At 53.8% G+C, this 16,667-nt stretch overlaps 5 protein-coding genes across 5 annotated transcripts; 2 read left to right on the forward strand and 3 right to left on the reverse strand.

Moving 5' to 3' along the window:
- Nucleotides 1-709: 709 nt before the first annotated feature.
- On the forward strand, nucleotides 710-1,855 carry BKA78DRAFT_347008 (uncharacterized protein; the record flags this gene model as incomplete). Its single annotated transcript, XM_066890549.1, has 1 exon — nucleotides 710-1,855. The coding sequence occupies one exon, from the start codon at nucleotides 710-712 to the stop codon at nucleotides 1,853-1,855; it is 1,146 nt and encodes a 381-aa protein (XP_066739777.1).
- Nucleotides 1,856-2,274: 419 nt separating this feature from the next.
- Nucleotides 2,275-10,338, reverse strand: BKA78DRAFT_257444 (putative HEAT repeat protein; the record flags this gene model as incomplete). The annotated part of the gene is made up of 2 exons (XM_066885187.1): nucleotides 2,275-8,896; nucleotides 8,945-10,338. 2 exons carry the CDS (start codon nucleotides 10,336-10,338, stop codon nucleotides 2,275-2,277), a joined length of 8,016 nt encoding a protein of 2,671 aa, XP_066739778.1.
- Nucleotides 10,339-10,558: 220 nt separating this feature from the next.
- Nucleotides 10,559-12,330, forward strand: BKA78DRAFT_356568 (CwfJ domain-containing protein; the record flags this gene model as incomplete). The annotated part of the gene is made up of 2 exons (XM_066892076.1): nucleotides 10,559-10,572; nucleotides 10,677-12,330. The coding sequence occupies 2 exons, from the start codon at nucleotides 10,559-10,561 to the stop codon at nucleotides 12,328-12,330; spliced, it is 1,668 nt and encodes a 555-aa protein (XP_066739779.1).
- Nucleotides 12,331-13,129: 799 nt separating this feature from the next.
- BKA78DRAFT_41636 (uncharacterized protein) lies at nucleotides 13,130-13,677 on the reverse strand. The gene has a single exon (XM_066893155.1). The coding sequence runs from the start codon at nucleotides 13,441-13,443 to the stop codon at nucleotides 13,168-13,170; it is 276 nt and encodes a 91-aa protein (XP_066739780.1). The 5' UTR covers nucleotides 13,444-13,677; the 3' UTR covers nucleotides 13,130-13,167.
- Nucleotides 13,678-14,449: 772 nt separating this feature from the next.
- On the reverse strand, nucleotides 14,450-15,946 carry BKA78DRAFT_257356 (RING finger protein; the record flags this gene model as incomplete). Its single annotated transcript, XM_066885181.1, has 2 exons — nucleotides 14,450-15,359; nucleotides 15,411-15,946. The coding sequence occupies 2 exons, from the start codon at nucleotides 15,944-15,946 to the stop codon at nucleotides 14,450-14,452; spliced, it is 1,446 nt and encodes a 481-aa protein (XP_066739781.1).
- Between the last annotated feature and the right edge of the window lie 721 nt (nucleotides 15,947-16,667).

The raw sequence follows: 16,667 nt of genomic DNA on the forward strand, positions 1-16,667 counted from the left end.
GAAGAGAACTTTTGGCAGGCGCCCACTGCGCGACTGCGGACTTGACCATGGCTTATTCACAACAACACATTCACCGGCTGCTCAGCTTCTTCCCTGAGCACCACCACCACCTCCTCCTCTCTCCTTCATCACCTCTCGACACGCAGCAGCTTCCATCTCGTTACTTGCTTGCCTGCATCATTGGCTGCTTCTCTTTTCTCACCCTCTTCTCCCCAAACCGTCACCACCTTCTTGCCCTCTTCATCCATCGTCTGGTCACACCATCCCATCCCGACACAGCATCTCGGTCTCCCTCGGTTTCCTGTTGGCCTGCTTGCTTGGCTTTCTGTCTCGCCAGTTGCCTTGCCGCCGGCACAACGATGGCCTCTTTTCTGGTACGTTTGAATGCTCCCTATCCTCACACCGCTTGACTAGGAGGCTCCACGATCTTGCGACCTTGGCCTTGACGGGAGTCTCTCAGATCCTCTTGAGCGCGCCATTGTCCTTGACCGAGCGTCCAATATCTTGCGCATCAAGTGTCAATGGTACATACGCTGCTCCTTGGGAGTGATCATAGCCTCCCGTCTCGAGGACTTGGCGAAATCTCAAGAAGCATTCAAAGCTAATGACTGAATAGAAGCCAGGCCTTTTGGGCTTCCTTCTGCTATTCTTCCTCGGTCTTGTCGCTGGCCTTGTGCCACGCAATGACTCCGGGGTGGTAGTCACGGCGATGCCACCACCGCTCTTGAGCTTCCCTTGGGGATTGTCCGAGAGCTTTGGCATCGCCAGTAGCACTGCCACTACTGACCTTGGAACCTCCCCGTCTTCCGTTGTCTCCTCTGTCTGGCCCTCTTTTTCTACAGTCACGGTACCCGCCTCTTCCATCACCATTATGATGACCTCGGAGGTCGAGGTCACCCAAACCCTTGTTTCCGACCACACCACGGTCATCTCGGTAGATGGCAAGACGTTTGTCTCGACGCAGACGGCGGCAGTCACCGTCACGGCGACCAGGATGCAGGAGCACACTGCGACGGCCGTAGTCGATCATACTTGGACAGCGACCGCTCACGACAACTCCCCGAGCACCTTGCGCACCACTCTCATAAACACGGCAGTGGTTTACTCCACTGTAAAGGCGTCTCCAACTTCCATCGTCCAGAAGCCCACCACGTCGCCGGTTGCTACTAGGTCATCATCGCCTTCGCCACCACCAGCCCACAGTGATCACCACTCCAACACTGCTCTGATTGTCGGCCTGTCCGTTGGATTCGGAGTCTTTCTGATCGCCGCCATTGCTCTCTCTGCCCTTTACTTTCTTTTCCGCCGTCGTCAAAGCCAACATATTCGCGACAACCAGCTGGAAAATTCGACCTGGCAGTCTGCAGCCTATTCACTTGTCAACCTAAGCAAGTTGAAGCCAGAAAAGAAAGCGGACAAGGTTGAGGAGTCTTCTCCCACAAAGCGAGCCCCAGGCCCCCGTACCTTCAACGACCTCCACTCTGCGAATTTACCCCGCCGCCGCTCTAGGTCTGCACACTCGACCTACAGCAACACCCTGTCTACGCCACTCGAGGTGCACGAGCATGAAGAAGAGAATCCATTCCTGTCCCCTGAAGAGAGAGCTGCACGCTCCCCTCAGAAGAACGCCAAGATTCCACGCGCCATGAGCATCCTCGACTGCGAATCTGATGACGAAGCTACCCAGATGGACTTGAGGCGCGATGCCAGTGTTGAGCGCCGCTCTCGCCGGGGCAGTGCAGTCATGGACGGCATGGTCCGCCGCGAGGAAGAAAACATCAAGAAGCACGCCGAGTTGGTGAAGGAGCTGGAGGACAAGCGCGAGGAGCGCAACAAGCGCCAGAAGCCAGAGTGAATTGCCCACCGGCAAGAAGTGATAATCTTGGGCTGCTTGCATGACTTTTGTTTTTTTTTGGATCGCCAATTGGAGGACCGGAGTTGAAGCGGATGGTCGGACTAAAAGCGCCAAAGATTGGATAAAGGTATAGAAGTGCCAAAGATTGAACTCTTGGAGCGAGCATGGACATGTAAAATGATTCGGGGGCAAAGATTGGACAATGGTGGGACATGTAACATAATCAGGGAACAATCAGGACTTTTTTCAGACTCTAAAGTGCAAGATGCGTCTGCGCGATTACTCCTCAGGTGCAAGGAAAGAACTTTGAGACTTGAGACTTAATGAAATGCAGACCTATGAAACTCCTCAACACCATGGACACCATACCCGATGCTCCTGAAAACGACTTTTCTCCACCCATCGCCTCACGACCGGAATCACCATCCCCTTCTCTTACCCCTCTCATCCCACCCCTTCTCCTTCTTCCTCTCCCTCTCTCTTTCATGCCTCCGTCTCTTCTTCTGCAGTGCACGCTCCGGCTCCGCAACAGCCTCGACACGCCTCTTCGCCCTTCTGCCCTCGCGCCTACTCACAACGCCTTCGCGCACAACGCCCATGACCTTGACAAAGACGCCAGCACCGACCTTCTTCTGGACGAGCGCCAGGACCTCGCTGGCCGACGCGACAAGCGCCTTGTGCGCCTCGGCGTAGCTATCAGCCGCCGACGTGGTGAGAGAATGGGAGTTGGAGGCGGCGGGCTGCGGCGCGGTCGGGTCCGTCAGGACGTGCAGCGGGTGCAGCAGAAGCGGGAGCTGCGGCTCGTACGTCTCGGGCGCCAGGTGCGACAGCAGCGCCGCGAGCAGCGTGAGCGCGGCTTGCTTGGGGATCAGGGCCGCGCCGGTGCGCGCTTGGCCCTGGATGGCGGGCGGTTGGCGGCGGAGCAGCTGCGAGAGGCGGTGCAGGAGGTGTGAGAGGGCGGTTGGGGATGACGATGAGGTCGTCATCGTCGTCTTCTTTGCGATTTCAGTCGCTTCGGCATCGGCCTCCTCTTCAGTTTCGGAAGCAGAGGACTCAGCATCCTCGTCGTCGCCGCCGTTTTGAGCGCCATTCGATTGGGCGACGGGCTGGTACGGCAGGCTGTTTGCGCCGAAGCATCGGCCGAGGAAGACGACGTTGCGGACGATTTGCGTTGCCAATTCCTCGCTGATTCCAGGCACGCGAAGCGTACGCATGTGTGCGCGCAGCAGCTCGAGCATGTCGGCACCTGTGAGCTCAAGACCGTTGGAGCCACCAAGTGGCACGCTTTGAAGACCGTTGTCCTTGTTGAAGCTGGCAAAGTCGGAGAAGTAAAGTCCGATGAGCTTGGCCGCAGTGAGCTTGACCCACGCGTGCGGGAAGAAGAGGCACTTCTTGACCAGACTCCAGACCTCTTGCTTGTCTGCGGAAAAGGCGGCGGTGGGAGAGACCTGGCGGATCTTGGCGAAGCATTGCAAGCTGTAGTAGAGCAGTTCCCAGTCGGCCTCGTCTTCCTGCTCTTGCGCCTCCTCCATGATGCCTGGCAGTTGCTTGAGCAGATATTTGGTGTTCTTGGGTCGGTTCTCTTCGTGAACGTCAAGATAAAGCGTGTAGCACTGTATGCCCAGCCTTCGCTTCAGAGCGACGTCGTCTTGCTCGATCCACGCCCTCAACATGTCGGTAAACCTCTTCGACCTGTCTGCATCGGCCCTCTCAAACACCTTCTTGATCAAGAGACCTGCCATTTCTCTGCAGTCTTTGTCGTCATCGTTTACGAGTCTCAAGACCAACGGCGCAAACACGTTTTCTGCCACTTCTTGAACAAGTTCGTCCCCGACCTTGCTCAGCAAAAGGTGAATCGCTTCCATCACACTCTGCCTTCCCTCCTTGTGCTTGTAGTCAAGGTTCTTGACCAAAAAGGCCATTTGCTTGGCGAGACGGTCCTTGGTCTGAGGGTACTCCATCAAGAATTGGAAGTAGACACCACGGGCTAGGTCCCTAGCTGTACGAGTCTGGTTTGTTACCATGACAGTGGAGACAGTGTCCAAAATCTCGTAGACCTCAGCGATGATAATCTTGCGTCCAATCACAGCCTTGAGGAAGTTGAAAGAAACGCCTTGACGATCGGGCTCTTCAAGATCATCCTTGATGCGTTTGAGAATGTACGCAATGTCATTGTTGCGGACGCTGACAGTCTTCTTTTCACGCAAGATGGCGGAGATCAGCTTCAAGCACGCCTGTGCGAGCTCAGTGTTGGTGTCCCTTTCGCCCTTGATGATGCGCACGGCTTCGGCGACGTATATCGGTGCGTCCTTCTCGATTCGTTCCAGAGGCACCTTGACTATGCTGCCCAAGAGCCGAACTGCACTCATTTGGATTTCCTCTTGTCCGCTCACGATTGCGTCACCAATGATGGGCATGAAACCAGCAAGGTTGGTTGGCGTGGCCAACTGGTCATGCTTGTTCAAGACTGCGCGGAGCACATCAAGCGAGAAGCGGATCAGCTTGTGGATATGCGAGGTTGTCTTGCCGCGACTCGGATCCTTGTTCGCATACTTCATGTTGATCAGATAGCGCTTCGTTCGGGGGTCCTCGACGTCGTTTTTGCCGTTGGCAGCTGCATCCTTGCTCTTGTAAACGTCCTGGATCAACTGGTAGCAGAAGACCAGGATTTGTCGGTCGTGTATCGCGCCGTTGTGCATGATTCCAAGACCGAGCCTGCGTAGAAGCTCATCGATTTTCTTCACCATCTTGAGATCAAGCTTTTCAAGTAGGAGGGTCCGGACAGGGCTAAGCAGGTCGATGAAGCGCGGAATAGTCGTCGTCTTGGCGACGAGTTCGATCGAGTCAAAACTCTTGCTGCTCTTGACTTCCTTCATCTTGCTAATGTACTCCTCTGCATCCTTTTCTTGGCCAGTAACACCAAAAATGTCGTCCATGACAACGGAGATAATGTCATTGAGACAGTAGTCCAGTTGGCCGGGTTTGAAAGTAGGAGTCATCGATACCAGTATGGAGTGGACGGTGAAAGAAAGGACGTGGAGCTGATATCCACGTTGCAGCGCTGTGCGGAGAGCTTTCAGGAGGAAGCCAAAATACTCTGGCCCAATCAGAGCAGAAATCTCCGCCAGTGTCTTTCTCGTCATGTCACGAGCTTGCTGGTCTCTACTGCGCAGGATGGCACAGACATCCATGAGGACGGGAGGAAGGCGGTCAACAAACTCCTCCCTCCGAAGAAGACGGAGGAGCTTGACAATGATGATGGCCACCGGGACACGGAGACTGACTGTCGAATCATCCTTGTGATGAATAAAGGCAGTCAAAGGGGGAATCAGATTTTTGACAAGATCGTCCGAGAGTTTGTCCTGGCGAGGCATTGACCGAGCCAACACAGGCAGGGCTGCTTTGGTCGTCTGAACGGCCTCGTCACTGCCAGCATCCGCCATCTCTTCATCGTCGCCTTCAGTTGTTTGAGAAGCCGATATCAAATCCTTGGCTTGAGCTGCCTTTTGCAAAGCATCAATGACAGTCCCGAGGAGCTTGATCGTGCTCTTTTCCATCTCAAGCTGGCTGTATCGTCGCAGTACAGCGCGATACTGCGGCCAATCCAGCGAGAGCGCCAACGCACCAATAGCAGTGGTTGCCTCGCCCGCAAGGTTGCTTGCACCACTGTCATCATCCACCTTGTCGAAAATGAAATGCTCGATCAAGGGGATGAAGATGTGACAGATGTTGGTGCTTGACAGCTTGCTGGCCTGGCTTGCCAGCCGTCTGAGTGCACGCAGGCGACGGTGCTGTTGGATGTGCAGGATGTTGCTAAAGAATGAAGCTTCGTCGTCATCGTCGACCAGAAGAACGTGCATGTCGCTAACGACTGGCCATGATGGGAAGTTCCGCACGATATGCGCGAGCACAGACAAGTATTCGGTGCGAACAAGTTCAGACTTTTCACGGACACCGTTTTGGACGCCGGGGATGATGGCGGAAGTGATGAGCTTCTGGAAAACCTCATTTTCCGAATTGTCCTTATTGGCCGCAGCCTCGACGAAGCGCCGAAGGCCGTAGGACGAGTTCATGCGGAGCACAAGCTCCTCCTGCTCTTTGATGTAAAAGAGCATGTTGTACACAACGGGGAGCCATTGCTTGACGCTGAGCGAACTGTAGAGCTCCTCGTTGATGCGGTGGAAGGCTTTGCTTCGTCGGTCGAAATCAGGTTCGTCCAACCGGTTTGGCGCAAAAGCGTTCAGGTCACTCGCGAGCTGGGCTACTTCGACCAAGTCTGAATCGCTCTGCGCAAGATCCCCGAGGATGGCGGCAAGGAGCTCTCTGCTCCGTCGGTCTTGGAAGTAACCAAATAGCGAAGAGGCGTTTTCGAAAATCCGTCCAAGCAACTCATCGTCCTTGGAGGGGCTGACCTGTGGGATGAAGTGGTGCAAGATGTTGAGTAGATCACTCTTCGTCCTAGGACTGACTCGCCTTGTCGGTTGCTGAAGCAAAAACAGCGCGATGTCAACGATGGATTTGCACTCTGCGGACCCATCGATGAATGGCGCCAGACGGGAGACTGTCTGCACACCCACGTCGAGAAGCTCCTTGGAAGGACTCTTTTGAAGCTCTCCTCCAATCGCACCCAGGAGACGACCGGACTTTGGCCCCAGGATCTCCTTTTGCACAAAAGCGGGACTGCTCTCTGTTGGTTGATCAACGTCCATTGCGTCCCCTTCGGCAATCGCTATGACGTTCTGAAGAATGTCGCGTAATACGAAAAGCTTCACTTCCTCCTTGGCAAAGCTAACCTCGAGACAGCTAGCAACGTTGTCGACGAGGTCTCTGTTGAACTTGACGAGGAATGCCACAGTCTTTTCGGACTTGCTCCAAGCGGAGAACAGCCGCAGAATACCAGAGGGCGACTGCGCAGTCTCAACGGCCAGCTTCTCCAATCGAGGCTCGACGAGCTCGCTGAGAATCGACGGGATATAGGCATTCCATGTTGGAAATTCGGGACAATAGGTAAAGAGCGCATTCAAACAGTGAAAGCCGACTTGCCTGATGGAAGTCAGCAACGACAATCCGGACGCCTCCTTTTGCTCTGTTTGGATTGCAGTGATTCCACGGGAAGCCTTGATCAGGCAGTAGAGAACTGGGTCAATCAATTGCCCGGTGAATGGCGCAAGTTGAGTGCCGAGCGTGTCCAACATGTCTTCCAACATGTTGAGCAGACCAAAATGCTTGCGAGAATCCAGGAGCTCCTTGGAGATTTCTTCCTCGTTCAGAACGTCGCGGTTGACCAAAGAAAGACCGGAAAGTGATCCCAAGGCAATGTCCAGGAATTGTCGTATTTCATTGTCGCCGAACTTGAAGAGGGCAATGAAGACTGCCTTTCTCCGTGACTCTTGCCCGCGCTTACCGCTTGAAGCCCCGGCCCTGGCAATCACTTTGCCGTAGAGCATGCGCAAGATGACAGGCATCAAGTCTGTGCGGTCCTCCTCTTGCATTTCGGCATCCTCCTGATCCGTATCAAGAAATACAGAAATTTGCTCTCTGAACCTGGCGTCGTCGAGCAGATTCATCAGATTTTCTTCGTAACGGTTGATGCTTTGGTTCTTCCAGGTGAAGATGGCTTTGAGGGCTGACTTTTGGATCTCGACGTCTCCGTTGCCCAGGAGCATCAGAAGCGATGAGTAGACGTCTGCTGATTTGTAGAGTACCTTGGGGTTATTGAACTTGGCGAATATCGAAAGCAGGGCTTTCTGGTCTTTCCGCACCCAGCGTTGCTGTTCCGAAACCTGCTCAGCCGCTGACTCGGATTCCTCGGACGGAACAGCATCTAGTCGTTCAGCACCGACAGCCCATTTCAAAAGAATTGGCACAAGCTGCCTCGATTTCTTCTCTGCGACCTGCGGAATACTTGCCAGAACCCTCAATGCCTGCGAGCGGCTGGAGGTTGTAATGTATTCGACTCGCTTGTGGTCCGAAAGAAACTTCGAGTGTAACTTTTCGGTGGCGTTTGCAAGCAGTTCCGTAGTTTCAGTGGCCAATGTAGTCAGACGGATGAGATTGGTGCATTCGAATTCGTTTGCAATAATGCTCGACTTGCTCTCATCCGACGACTCGGCCTCCGATACCTCTAGAGCTGGGACTGTCTCTATCCATTTGAAAGCGAGGCTGGAAACGACATCCTCGCCTTCTTTGATCTCGCAAATCTCCTTCAAAGCGTTGCAGGAGTCTTCCCAGACTTGCGTGAAGTTGACGTAGAGCAGGCCGAAACAGTAGGTAGGTATAGCTCGGGCCAGTAGGGGATCGGACGAGTTGTTCTTGTAGGCCATAGCCAGGCGTCGGATGTTCATAGAGACATTACGTGCGGTTTCAATATTGAGCGGCATGCTCTCAATCAGGATGGCGATTGACAGGATTTCCGATTCCTCTCCATCGTGCTTGGCTTTGTAGATGCGCTGAAGGATATCAAGGCCCGAGGTGCGGAGATCGTGGGAGGGTGATCCAAGACTTTCGACAACGGAATCTATGAGCGTGTCTAGATGCTTTCCTTGAACGTTGAAGTCCTTTTCGTTGGTTTTGAGGTACTTGAGAGTGGATTCGGCAAAAATTGGATAGTGCATCAAGATCTCTGACGACTGAGCCAAAGCCTCCCAGATCTTGTTGCTTTGCCGTTGTTGACTTTGATGCTCCGCGACGTATTTGAAGCCTGCGCCGGCACCGAAAAGGTATTGAGGAGACATGTCTTGGGATGCCCGGCCCAATGAAGTCAGAAGCAACTGGTAAAGCTCGTCGTAGACCGTCTTTTCAGTGTGATCCTCGACTGACATGGTTCGCATGATGTCCAAGAACCCATTCGAGTTGGCTGCATCGTCTGCTAACGGTTCTTCTGATGGTTGAGAGAGGTTCTTAAACGAGGAAATTATGCTTTCCTGCCATGCTGTAGGACAGACAAGCGAAGGAGAGTTTGAGAAACAGCCTCGGCCAGCGAGGCGAGGGATCAGTAGATTCAACTGCTCCGCATTGTCATTCCATCTCGAAGTTATAAACCTGCATCATGTCAGTCGCTGATGGATTTGGGGTAATGTATGATCATACCTCTTGAAATGGGGCAACAACAGACTTTGGAACCTCTCTGTTCCCAGTTCCGCAAAGAAATTGCAGAACACAAGGAAATGCTCTTGCCACGGCCCGCTCGAGATTCGGTCGAGAATGCGAAGGTGCGGAATGGCAATGTCCATTGGGCATGCTTGCAGGATGACTGCCAGAGCTACAAGAGTCTCAGAGGCGAGTCCTGAGTCTTGTGAAAGATCTTGCGACTCGGCACAAGTGACGACTTCGGTGATGGTCTTTGAGATCGCGTTCCAGTCCTCAATCCGAGTTCCCTTCCTTACACCAGCCGCAGTGAGAAGGAGACGGGCCGCGTTTTGTAGTCCTGCCTTGCTAAGCTTTGAAACTGATTCTTGTATAGTCTCCAGCATCACCTCCAGGATAGGCTTGAATGTATGAGAAGTCGTATGGTGAATGATTGCAGTCAAAACTCCTTGCAAGACATCCATGGCAGGGCTCTCGTCAGGCACCAAGGAGTCAGCATTGACATTTTCCGGTGCCATTGCCTGGGTCATCAACTCCTTGAAAACAGCTTGCCCGCTGGAGTGCAAGCCGTTTTGTACACCCTTTACTGACTCGACGAACAAAGACATCAGACCCTGCTGGTACTGGTAGGTATCCTCACGTTGTGCCATCTCTTCAAGGTCTCGGATTGCATGAGCGACAAATATCCTCAATGGTTCCCTATCCCTATGATACGAGGCGCCTGCCTTCCGGACCAGGAAGCTCATAGCTTCGGCGGCGAATCTTGTGACGAAATGCTTGCGGTGCTCTTTGCCCAGCATGGGCGCCATCAGATCATAAAGTGGCCGCAAGTCAGCTACTAGAAGTCTGGAGAGATACTTGAACAGCCACGCCATGCATGTAAAGCTCCATTCGATCGCCTCGATCGCTTGGTGCTTGGATGCGATGCGGCATAGCAGCTGCACTGTTCTTCCAAAGTGCTTCTCGAACCGAGCTCCCAGATCGTGCGCAAAGTGTGATAGCAGACTCAGCAACGGCTCCAGAGATAGCTCGTTTTCCTTCTCAATGTATGCGACAAGCAGGTCCATTATGCGGTCTTCATAGTGGAGGATTTGCGGCAGGCTCTCGCAGAGCGGGGTGAGCTCGCGACAAAAATTTTGGAAGTCCTGCGAGAGGTTCAAGTCCTTCCATTCTTCGAACGAGTTTTTGAGGTACGACGTCGAGGCGGAGAGGTCTTCATCGTCAAAATGTCGGCGGGTGCGGCGAACAGGATCGATGGTGAGTTTCGCGACGCGCTGGGAAAAGGATTCGTAGTGGTGGTGTCGCGAGGATTCGGTGCCGCCCTTCTTCCTGTGCTCCTTCTTCTTTTGCTTGACGGCCTTGGCCTTTGCATCTTTGCCTCGCGACATGGCCGCCATAATATTTGTCGAGAGGCGAGTGTTCAAAAAAAGTTGAAGAAGCGTCGGCGAGCCCTGTGCAACGCGCCGACAGGAAATCCTAGCGCATACCCTAACGCTTTTCCGTTTCAAGACAGGCTGCAGATCACAACCACTGAGCTCCCCCAGACGACCGCCAACTCCAAGGCACTTTGCATGCCACAGCGCCGCAACGGCCTATTCACTCTTGTCCAACTTGGAAATGGCTTCAAAGATGTAAGTGGATCTTCTGGTGTGACTGCGTCAATTTTTCTTTTGGGTCTTAGTCTAGCCTCTGTGTCCTAGAATTTCACCTTTCGTTTTTCTAACTTCGACTTCAGTGTTGTCGTGGGCGGCGTCAACGGCCAGTATCCGGACGTCTTCAAGAAAGTCGCAGGGCTCCACGCCAAAAATAGCTTTGCATTTGCGATTGTTGCTGGAGATCTCTTCAAGGATCCAGCGTCGTCGACCGAAGAGGATGAAAAAAACATTGAAGAGTTGATCAGCGGCAAGATTGAAGTCGCATTACCAACTTACTTTTCGCTCGGATCCAAGCCGCTGCCAAACAAAGTCACAGAAAAGCTTGACTCCTCGGCAGGGGAGCTATGTCCCAATCTTTACTTCCTCGGCAAGCGCGGTACTCTGAAGACTTCGGAAGGAATTCGCATTGTCGCTCTCGGGGGGACGCTGGACCCAAAGCTCGACAAGCCCACGTCAGATGACAAGTACAGCCCCTTTTACAGCGAGCAAGATGCACGAGTCCTACGGGGAGCTAGTAACGCCGACATCCTCATCACAGCCCAATGGCCAGCTGAGATCCGTACGGGTTCCAAGGTAGATTTCCAGCCTGATGAAGAGCCGTCCCAGCAAGCTTGCATTTCGGATGTTTGCTCCCATCTCAAGCCGCGCTACCATTTTTCCCTTTCGGACAGCACTTTCTATGAGAGAGAGCCATTCTTCCATGCCCCTACTGAGGACGCGCCAGATGGCTACAAGATCACGCGTTTCATCAGCATGGCAAATTACGGCAACGCAAAGAAGCAAAAATGGATCTATGCATTCAGCCTCGATCCGACCGCTGCACCGCCAATCAGCATACCCAGCGGCACCACCGCATCGCCACTCTCCTTTGCGAGCAAGAAGAGGTCGTTACCGAGCCAAGAGGCATCATACCGCTTTTCAGCCCCTGATGAAGGCGGACGCCACCATCGCCGAAAGGGAAACAAACGTCAGCGGACGAAACCGCTAGCCCAAGACGAATGCTTCTTCTGCCTTTCCAACGCCAACATTGCCACGCATCTCATCACATCGATAGGCGAAGACGCCTATCTCACTACAGCCAAGGGACCGTTGAGCACCGCTTCGACATTCTCGCCGCATCTCAAATTCCCCAGCCACATCCTCATCATTCCCCTCAACCACACGCCCACCCTCGGTCTCATCAGCGAGTCCGAGAGCCGTGCGAGCACCTTCAACGAGATGCAGCGCTACCGCCACGCGTTGCAGCGTATGGTCGCCACACTCAGCAAAGGCAAGCTGGGCGCCGTGACATGGGAAGTCAGCCGCGCAAGCGGCATCCACACGCACTGGCAATTCCTGCCCATGCCGGTCGACCTGATCGACAAGGGTCTCGTCGAAGTTGCGTTCAAGGTGCAGGCAGAGAATGAGAAGTACCCCAAGTTCGAAAAGAAAGACGTTGGCGATGGATTTGAAGAGGGCAACGATTTCTTCAGGCTGCAGATCTGGAGTCCGGCAGCAGAAGAAGAGGACGGCGAGCGTGATGGCGGCAACGGCAAAGAGACGAACTTAATCTTACCACTCGATGCGAGCTTTCGATTCGACCTCCAGTTCGGCCGGCGGGTCCTAGCGAAGCTGCTGGGTTTGGAGAACCGCGTCGATTGGAGAGACTGCGGGCAGAGCCATGAAGACGAGGTTGGTGATGCGGAGGCTTCCAAGGCGGCGTTTAAGCCTTACGACTTTTCCTTGGAGGAATAGAGTCGTACGGAGAGAGAAAGAGTCGAAAACAGCTACCCCATCTGCATGGTTTGGTCACGCCGCTGCCCACGTGGAGCTTTTCTGCGCTGGATATCAAAGTTAGCATCACATAGCTATGGAACCGGGGAGCTCGAATGCTCCCTGTAGTCATCCTCCTGCAGGCTGAAATGTCCAAGTCTTTCGATGTTGACGTGCTTGAATGCTCCCTGTCGTCATCCTCCCGCAGGCTGAAACTTCCAAGTCTTTCGTTGCTCGGGTGCTTGAATGCTCCCTGTAGTCATCCTCCTGCCGGCTGAAAGATCCAAGTCTTTCGGTGTTGAGGTGCTCGAATGCTCCCTGTATACACACATCTTGACTTGGTGATTTGAGCACCAAAATCATAATCACCGTCCCCCTCAGAATCTTGAAAAGAACACATCTTCCTGCGGCCCAACAGTTTCGAACACCTGTCTTCCTGTTAACCTCACTGTCCAGATTAGGAAGTGTGCTAAAAGAAAAAGGTCGATTCTGCCACTCTTGATCGGCCACTGCCGGTAAATGCCGAGGTGATTCACTGTTGGGTTAGGAGGGTGGGAAATCGATGGCGTTTTGGGGGGGTATATAGATGAGATGACCTGGGGTGTTTACTGGCTGTGGTGTACTGATTTGCGGACATCTTTGTCTCTTCAGTTGCTCATACACAGACACATGTACCTTTCCCCTGAGAAACCTCACGCATCCCGTCTACCCCACAACATGTAGCTACAACTCCACCTCGTTCCCCATTCCCCCTCCCCACACCCCTCCATGTATCTCCATCCCCACACTCCACTCCATCTTCCATGACTCTCAAAACTGTCAACCAGCAGACCTGACCAACCAACCAACCACAACCCCATCCTCCCCCAACCATCCAACCCTCCAACTCGGCTCCTCCAACAAGCCAAAATGACGATCAACGCGCAGAGCATGCCACATCCATACTCCACCTCGACTCGTGCAAAGCAAGCAGCAGGGCGCAAGCGAACGCGGGGATTGGCGTGGCCGCCTGAGAGCGTTTGATGCGCGGGGCCCCCGGTTGAAGGGCCGACGCCAGGGTCGCAGAGGAAGAAACCAGGAAGAAAGGAAGGGCATCAGTGGAAGTTGAAAGTTGCTTGCCTGGGTAGGGGGCCGAGAGTGAGGAAAGGGCAAAAGTCAACATCGGGTGAGGTTCTTGGGCGCTTGGATTTTGTCTTTGAATACCGGAATGCTGTAAGAGACTTTGCGTCGATTCAACGGCCCATTAATAGATACGATAGCAACCCGAATGCTTTATTCATAAAGCCTCTCGAATTCTTCTCCATGAAGGTAGTCTGAGCTACTACGCCACACTCCCAAGTACGCCAACGCCTTGTGCTGCTCTGCGACCTCGACACAGCGGGGCCCCGAATCTCCGGCTTTCCATCTTCGCGTGCTCTTGTAGGTCAACGTCAATCGTGAGTCACATCCATCCGTTACATGGCCAACCACCACCCTGGTCCGACATCAATGTCCACGCCCCAATGCCATGGGTGTCGGTTGCGATCGTCTTGCCGTTTTGCGTCCCCATCCAGGCCAAGTGAAGGGTGCGGGAAGATGAAGTGCGCGTGATAGGAAAGAAAAGGGAGCAAGAGAAAGGAAGGTACAAACACCGAAACACCACCAGGTTCTATATGCATCAAAGAAGCAAATACGCAAGAATAGGAAAGCAGAGCAAGCAAAGGGAAGACGGAGACGAGTGAGACTGAGCGCGCAAGTCCTGAAAATCATGCAATGGAAAAGGCAGGCATGATAGCTGAATCAGTCGCTGACTAGCGGACCAACTTGAACGCCATCTGCTTTGGCTACTACTGATGATGAGCGAGGCGAAGGCGGATGGCTGGATGAAATGCATCAATGGCCATTCGAGTAGCTCTCTAGAAGCAAGAGCAGAAGTGTGCCGCACTTTTTGTTACATTTCGTTTCCCTCCAACGGTTAGTCAAGTTATGCCGGAATGCTGCGGAAGTCATAGTCGAAAATCAGAGGACGGGAGGTGGCACCTCGAGCACTTCATTCAAGAGGCGAGGTCCACGTTGAACTCCCAGTTGCCTGCCAAGCCACGCAGTCAGTGACCTATTCATATCAATAAAGCCAGCAAAACTTACCAATCTTCAAGTTTTCCGCCGTGTCGTTGAGTAGGATGATCCTTCGTCTTTTGCAGTACGAAGTCTTGTCCATCATCTCCACCTTGAGGCCTGCCAACTGGTCGACCGGCTTCTCAAACATCTCCGACAGGTTCTCAACCGCCATTTCCAAGTCCTTCTGGTTGTCCTCGAAGATCTCGGTCAAGTTGTTGCGCGCGAGGTAGTATGCGAATGCGTAAGTCCACTTAAGAGTCTGACGGCATTGCTGCAAAGCCTGCGAAGCTTGCTCCAGGAACTGCACCTCGATCCAGGACATGCCCGATGACGACTGGAGCTGGGTCATCTTGCGCTCCGTCTTAAGGTAAATGTCCTTGTCAAGCTTGGCCGACTGCTCGTGGTTGGCGTAGCGGTTGTAGTAGTGGAGATAACGTTCCAGAGACTGCCGTGACTTTGCCTGCGCGTCGCGAGCTTCCGATCCACTCTTCTCCTCGAAGCGGTTACAGTTGTACCAACTAGTGCCATGCTCTGACCAGACGCCCATGCACATCCAACAAAACTCATGGCGACATTTGCGGCAGGTCATGTGGTTGCAGCCGCCATTCTTCTCAATTGTTGAGTGGCATCGAGGGCACTCTTTCGTGTTGGCAGAGATCCAGTTGGCGGTTTCCGAGTCGTCCTCGCACTTCTTAAGCCATTTCTTTACGAGCGGACAGGGTGCGGGCTGATGATCGTTGAGCGAGCAGCCGAAGCAGAACAGGTGGGAGCAGTTGCAAGTGACGGTAGGAACAATGCGGAGGAGATCTCGTTGTTTGACATGGCACTCGACGGCGAACTCGCAGTTGGGAGCAGGGCACCACTTGAGGATCTCCTTGTCGTCGACATAGGTCCGAGTAAGGAGTTCTTGGTACCTAGGGATGTTTGTTAGCATAGGCTTGGCGCACAAAGCAGGGTGTATTCACCTGTCCTTGAGTTGGTCCGTCACGAGCAAATCCAGCGACTTTGAGTCCACGATGCGGTTGCAGTCAGTGCCTGGGCACTTGATGCGTGCAGCTTCTCCCTCGTCCTTTATCTTGGTGGTAAGATATTGCCGATAGCAGTCCACGCAGAACCTGTGGCCACACTTCATCGCGAAAGTCTGCATGTCCGGGTCATCATCAATGTAGCATGACTCGCACATGAAGCCCGCTGGAGCCTTCTCGATCCTGCAGCGCGTAGCAACCTCGTCTCCGAGGCCGGCTTCCTCCAGCAACTCCTCTTGTTTGTCCATGTACTGCTCGATGAGCCTTTCCTTGTTCCAGCGCGTGTGCCTCAACAGTATTGCCGTGGCTTCGGGCGGTTGTCCGAGGATCTGGGAAACTTCGTCTATCGTCTTTGACTGGTACTTTTGGATGTCGAGAGGGCTGTAGACTTTGAAGTCGACCTCGTAGGAATTCTTGGTCGGCTTGATGTCCTTGTCTTGGGTGTCGAAGGGAATGTCGGCATCTTCAATATCCATGTCCGAATCTATTGTACGCGTCAAGTTAGTTTGCTTTGCGTCCTCTCTCGACCTTTGAGAGATGTGTCGGGCATACCGTCTTCCTCGAGGCTAACGTCACTATCGTCCGCCATATCAAATTCGTCTTCGCTTGACTGCATGCTGTTGAAGCCCTCCTCTTCGGAATCCATGGAGGGCGAGGCCGTAGTCAGAGGCGTTGCGGGGAGAGTTTGTTTGGCCAGGCGTGCGGCAGCGGCAGTCTCTGGTTTCTTGTTTGGACAGTCTGCCGCGTCGGTCTCGGATGCCTTGCGCTTCTTGGAGAGGGAAGACGTGGTGATGGATAGGAGCCAACACCGCCGTAGATGACGGGTTGGCGCGCGGACGGTCAGGCGGGTAAAGGAAGAGGCGCAGGAGCGAGGTGCAGCAGCTTTCGTAGTTGTGAACCGCGCGGGGCGTGGGATTATGGTGTACAGCAAGTAACAAGACAAACAGACAGGTGGGCGGGCGAACAAGTCAGGTGGTGTCGTGGTCTTGGGCGGCGCACCTCAGTAGGAGTTCCTAGGGTCAGGCATCATATCGGGGTGGTAGGTCATCATCGCCTCCGGCCGCCGCCCGCCCGAGGAAGCCCGTCTTCTGTGCAGCTACACCACGGGCCGTGCGTCCACCCGAACCAAAACCAGGAAGGAACCTTTTTGTTCGGCTTCAGTTGACCTTTTTTACATCTTTTTCGCCGCCACCGCCT

Source organism: Phyllosticta capitalensis, assembly GCF_038381095.1.
Source record: "Phyllosticta capitalensis strain CBS 128856 chromosome Unknown BKA78scaffold_11, whole genome shotgun sequence".
NCBI classification, from domain to species: domain Eukaryota; kingdom Fungi; phylum Ascomycota; class Dothideomycetes; order Botryosphaeriales; family Phyllostictaceae; genus Phyllosticta; species Phyllosticta capitalensis.

What these genes read in the sequence shown, in the direction of transcription:
- BKA78DRAFT_41636 (XM_066893155.1), bottom strand. Translation starts at nt 13,443, where the DNA reads ATGCCCTTCCTTTCTTCCTGGTTTCTTCCTCTGCGACCCTGGCGTCGG.